General features: G+C 33.9%; 1 protein-coding gene across 1 annotated transcript; it reads left to right on the top strand.

Annotated features, from left to right (window-relative positions):
• The first annotated feature begins 276 nt into the window (after positions 1–276).
• Positions 277–5,333, top strand: LOC114328935 (uncharacterized). Its single transcript, XM_028277921.2, has 2 exons — positions 277–538; positions 5,112–5,333. Exons 1-2 carry the CDS (start codon positions 316–318, stop codon positions 5,327–5,329), a joined length of 441 nt encoding a protein of 146 aa, XP_028133722.2. The 5' UTR covers positions 277–315; the 3' UTR covers positions 5,330–5,333.
• Positions 5,334–6,130: the final 797 nt, after the last annotated feature.

Raw genomic sequence — 6,130 nt, 5'->3', positions numbered from 1 at the left:
GTGTGGTCCACTTTTTTTTCGTATGCTATCCATTCATACTATCATGACTTTTATTTCTATTCCTTGCCATCTCAAGAATCTCCACATTTTTCCAGTAATCCGTAAAAAATGTTTTAGTTCTTTTTTGAACTTGTTCCATTAATCAGTTTCCTTCCGTCTAACTAGAACATGGGTCTTATTAGGTACTTTATTATATAAAACAACTGAAAACATATAGTTAAACTAATAACTTTCGTCTGTTTTAATGGCGACCACCTGTTTTTTTCCAGAGAGCTCAATGCCAGGAGTATACTCACATCTCTAGCATCTAACTTTATGAGCAGAGGCTTCATTACTACAGGAACAGCGGCAGGTTCTTCCCAAATCGTCTCCCTGAACGTCACAAACCTCCTGGTTCTCTTGCTAGTGAAAGCGCTTATTTTTGCAGCTGGTTCAATCGGTGCTGGTGGATTTAAAGGTGGAGAGTACGCCAGGACTGTGGAGGAGGAGAAATTTTTGACTGATGATGAGATATTGATGTATCTAAGTTTCCTGACAGGTAAGATACAGTAAAACCTGTCAATAACGGCCACTAAAAATGAAAGAACTATTGGCCATTATACACTCACCGGCACAAAATTCCGCCACCCAAAATATTTTATTACCTAAGTTTGACAATTTATAACTTTATTATTTGCACTCCGATTTTCAAGATTTTTCATCAGTTTGTAGGTACATGTATTGATGTCGTTTTTATTATTCCGGTAACAAAAGTTTTTTGCTTAGATGGCATTATACGGGGGTGAATGGAAGCATTGTATTTTCTCCTAACTTTAAATAATTCTGTGGAAAAATTGGAGCGCTGATTTTTGCTTCATACTCCTTTTGTATTATCCTGGAGGTATCACTAAGATTTTGATTTTTGAATTATCCGAATATCTCTTTTCTTGTAAGAGCTGTAAATAAAAATACTGCTTTGAAGGTTTATTTAATTAAAAATATCAAACGCACTAAAATTAACCAAACAAAATTAACAACAAAACAAAATAATTCGATAGCGGGTATGTCCACCTCTTGCGGTAACGACTTCTAGCAATCTGTTTGGCATCGAATATTGATGTGTTTTCCTTGCCTGGGGAATAGCCCGATATTCCTCTACCAGAGCCATCACTGTACCAAATTTTCTGGAGGCCTAGGATGACGGCGAATAGCTATTTTTAATTCATCCCATAAATGCTCAATAGGATTGAGATCTGGACTGCATGCGGGCCATTCTAATCTTATCAATCCAACCTCTATGTTTATGAGTCAGTGTTTTTGACAGTGTATTGACATCAATGCATGTACCTTCAAACTGGTGCAAGAATCTTGAAAATCGGAGTACAAAAAAAAATAAAGTTATAAATTATCAAACTTAATCAAACATTTTGGGTGGCGGAATTTTTTGCCGGTGAGTGTATAAAGGGAACCGTTATTGTCAGGTTTTGCAGTCCACAAATATATTAAAGATATTTGGAACTTTGTTTATTTTATTAATTAAAGCAAAAATAGTTCTACACGTTAACGGAAATCTACTAAAACTACCACAGCTATTTCTCAGTTAGAATTATTTTTTTAATTAGTTGGTTTGATTTAGAGCATGAGACATGACAGTTCAAATAAAACACTAGATAACTATAGAAATATTTAATGTCAACATAAATTTAAGTCCCTTTTTACATACAAATATTACTTTTGATTTCAACAGTTTATAAGAATAAAAGTAGGTAATTAATTAAAAAAAAACAGAACCAGCTGATTCCTTCATATACCTGAATATAAAAACTTGTTATTTTAGTCCCCCTTTTTAGACCCATTTAACCCAACCTAAATTGTACCTTGTCCCTTCTTGTTTTTCTCAAAAAAAAAAAAATAAAATCTCTTACCGTCTTTTTTTTTTCTTCAATAACACATAACTGCATATCTACAATCTTCTTTAAATTTTGAATGTTGAATTTTATGTTAAATGTAAACTTGTTAAATGTCAACTTGTCAAATGTAAATTTGTTAAATGTACTCCTATTATTAATAGCCCCAGGATTGATATGATACGTACATATATAATTGTACTGCCGGAGCACCCTAGCAAAAGAAAAAAAAACTATGAAAATAACTGAACCTCTTAAAACTCAAAACCAATAAACTGACCAAAAATGACTTCAGCTTACCTTTAACATGCAAAAGGGTCCATTAAACAACTCAGCCTGGCCATTAACAAACATCAAATTAATATTTTGAGGTTTTTCCAAAAATTCTTATCGTGCCACAAATTTCCAGCACACCAACGGAAACCTCAACAAAAGAATTTCCAGCACATCGTACCAAAGGATTGAGAAACTACCATTTCCGATTTAATACTGGAAATTCAAATCTCCGGCCAGGCTTCAAAAGTGCTTTCTCAAAATATCTTTATTGAAAAAGAATGAAATTTAAACGCAGAATGAAAGATTACATTATTGCCGAGGGCCTAAAGTCCTTGAAACCCTCTATAATGTTTATTTTAATAAGATACAGGGGTGAAAAAAAAAAAAAGAAAATTGAGTGTGATTTTTAATTTAAATATATTATTCAAAAGAAACTTTTTGTTTATTCTAAGGGAATTTCAGCCCTCGGTAATAATATAATCTTTCATTCTGCGTTTAAATTTTTCAAAAATATTTATTAGTTTTTTCAGGATACGAAAAAAATGAATACACTTAAAGTATTGGCCCGAAATTTTGTGTCTGCGCTCTTAAAAAGGTAATACAAACATGAGTGTGAATAGTAGCGGCATCTAACACCGTTCTCTTAAAACTCGCCGTCCCTACGTAGAAGAGAATTCTGTTTTATTGATTTTTTGGTAGGATTTTAGAATAAATAAGGAAATGAAAAAAAAAAAAGAATTCTGTGAGTGAAAGGATTTTGCCTATCTTATCGGGGGGCACCCTTTACGATAATCATAAAATATGTGAAATATGGAAATATTGAAATATATCAATGAAGTTTGTAAGTTCTTATACGATATGCTGCAAAATAAACAGTAGCTACCTTGTTTTGTTCCTGTCGCCACGGGGGTACAACGGCCTCCTTTATTCAGATGGACTTACCCAAGTATTTTTCATGTATTTTGACCCGTAGAATACGAATTTTTTGGGTAACAGTTGATCCTGATGTCGATAAGATTGTTATAGACAAAGAACTTGAGGAATGACATAACAGCGATTTCTCGCAAAACAAAACACTTTTTTTGGATTTTTTGGGTAATTCTAAGTAAAAACTGTTCTGACAAGTTTTTTCGTAGGATGCATAGTTTTCGAGATAAACGCGGTTGAACTTTCAAAAAATCGAAAAATTGCAATTTTTGAACCCGAATTACTTTTGATTAAAACTAAAATAGCAATTCTGCTAACCGCATTTGAAAGTTCAAGTCAAATTATATTGGTTTTGATTATTTGCATTGCTAAAAATTTATTTTTTTATTGCTAAACAAAGCTATTAACATCTAGTGCGTGAGTGACTTGTCAATAAGTTTTCAGTCGAACGAGTAGGTAGAGTAGATACAAGTGCAAGCGAGGCCATTTCTACGTAGCATGCATTAAAAACGCATGTATTAGGCACGGGAAACACTATGTGTTTATAGCTTTGTTTAACAATAAAAAATAAATTTTTAGCAATGCAAATAATCAAAACCGATATACTTTGAGTTGAACTTTAAAATGCGGCAAGCAGAATTGCTATTTTATTTTTTAATCAAAAGTTATTCGGGTTCGAATTTTGCAATTTTTCGATTTGTTGAAAGTTCGACAGCGGTTATCTCGAAAACTATGCATCCTACGAAAAAACTTGTAGAAACATTTTTTGATTAGAATGATCCAAAAAATACAAATAAATGTTTTGTTTTACAAGAAATCGCTGTTATGTCATTCCTCAAGTTCTTTGTCTATAACAATCTTATCGACATCCGGATCAACTGTTACCCAAAAAATTCGTATTCTACGGGTCAAAATACATGAAAAATACTTGGGTAAGTCCATCTGAATAAAGGAGGCCGTTGTACCCCCTTGGCGACAGGAACAAAACAAGGTAGCTACTGTTTATTTTGCAGCATATCGTATAAGAACTTACAAACTTCATTGATATATTTCAATATTTTTATATTTCACAAAATATTTCTCTGATGTTTGGGAAAAAGGGCTTAAGTCATAAAATCAAAGTTTACAGGGGGAATACTTGAATGTTTCAAAAATTGTTATAAATCGCAGATGTTACCTTTAACGTAACATCTGCGATGTACGGGTCAAAATACATAAAAAAAACTTGGGTAAGACCATCTGAATAAAAGAGGTCTTTGTACCTCCCCCTGGCGACAGGACTACCTACTGAAATGCGTATTCCTCAAACTTGTATGTGTCATGCGCCGAAACGTACTGAGTGGTTTCTGAGCGTCGTTATAATGTAATTGAATGTCATGTTATGTTAGGTACTTCAGGATGGTTCTCAGTTTTGCAGAAAAAATTTTTATCGTGGAGTAATATTTTCGGTCATACGGAAAATCCGCGAAAACGGTCCAAGCATCAATGGTTTCAACAATGGTTTCAGCAGGACGGGACAACCTGTCACACGGCCATGAAGTCTCTTCGCGATCATTTTGGGGATCGTCTTATTTCGCATGGCAGTCATTTTCCATGTCCATCGAACTCACCAGACTTTACTCCACCTGATGCGTACATATGGGGAATGCCGAAGGAAGCAGACCGATCCATCTCTGGCATTCCGGAATTGCTGACCAGAATTAACTATTTTTTCATATCAAAAGGCATCTTTAACATCTGTTTTATCGGAAACATCGTCGTGAACAATGTTTGCAAGGCTCTATCATGTATGCTAAATATATAAATAATCATAAATATTTCAGTATTTATTTCAGTAATGTTTATTTTGCGCCTACTGTATTATTAGAATGCTACTTAAAATTTGTTACTGAGATACTACATTGATGTTTAAATAAATATTGTTAATAAATGTTTCGCGTTCTGGAAAATCGTAAATTCGAAAACGGTTTCAGCCCTTTTTGATTGTCAAATACTTTTCAAAAACTTAAATCGTTATTCCAGGTTCCTCTGGTTGCCTACAAAACATCGCTTGTCAGCAACCATTGAAGGCGAAAAAGTATGCAGCGGCTGGAGACCTCCTCTTGAAGCTTTCAAAGATGTTTTCTTTGACCAGGGATCTCGAATACGATATGGTAGTGCAGGAGCTTGAACAAGCCTCTAACGTGGGCCTGGCAGGAGGTTCGTGCAGCAATTTTGAGTGTGTAACAAGGACTTTCTAGAAGTAGTTAATTAAATTAAGTTATTTTTTTTTAAGTTGAAAAATATTTTAAACATAATATTAAAAGTGCAGACTATAATTATTTCGTTGAAATGTTAATAAAGGCTGTTCGTAATATAATAATGTGTTTAATTTACTTATGGTTGTGTGTTGTGTTGTATTACATTTTTTCCCTCTTCTTCTACGAGAAACTGGATAACTCATCGAAAATGGAGGAACAAAAAATGTTGACAAATGAAGTGAATCAATAATTATTATAATTCTGTATAATAATGTTTATGGAAAAATTATATCCCAAAAATGAGCGGACCGATAAACATCCAGAGATTAGACATGAAAAAACTTCTAATTTCAGTACTGTCTCCGATTATCGTATGGTGGTAATCGTATTGGCAATAATAACTTTATATCTTCTTTTTCAGGTGCCATCTCCGCTACGTAGGTTGGCAATCATCATAGCTATTTTAATTTGTGAGGCAATAGCTCTAAATAGTTGTTTTGAGCTGCATTCAAACCATTCTCTCAGGTTCTTCAGCCATGAAATTCTTCTTCTTCCGATGCTTCTTCTGCCATCTATTTTTCCTTGCATTATGAGTCGCAAGATTCCATACTTCTCGCCCGCATCACATGTCCGAGATAGTGTAGTTTTCTTTCTTTAATTGTAAGTTCAAATTCCTTCTCTTACCTATCCTTCTCAGTACTTCGTTGTTCGTAACTCTATCTACCCAGGAAACCCTCATACTTCTTCTATAGGTCCACATTTCAAAGGCGTTAAGTCGTCTCATTGTTTCTACATTTCCCT

Source organism: Diabrotica virgifera, chromosome 1 (assembly GCF_917563875.1).
Source record: "Diabrotica virgifera virgifera chromosome 1, PGI_DIABVI_V3a".
NCBI classification, from domain to species: domain Eukaryota; kingdom Metazoa; phylum Arthropoda; class Insecta; order Coleoptera; family Chrysomelidae; genus Diabrotica; species Diabrotica virgifera.
The sequence above is the reverse complement of the archived record's forward strand: the minus strand, read 5'-3'. Positions and strand labels throughout refer to the sequence as shown.

Excerpts from the sequence above, each read along its gene's own strand:
- LOC114328935 (XM_028277921.2), top strand. The coding sequence starts at position 316 with ATGAGCAGAGGCTTCATTACTACAGGAACAGCGGCAGGTTCTTCCCAA. Across the intron at positions 539-5,111 it reads GTATCTAAGTTTCCTGACAG|GTTCCTCTGGTTGCCTACAA; the intron begins GTAAGATACAGT and ends TCGTTATTCCAG.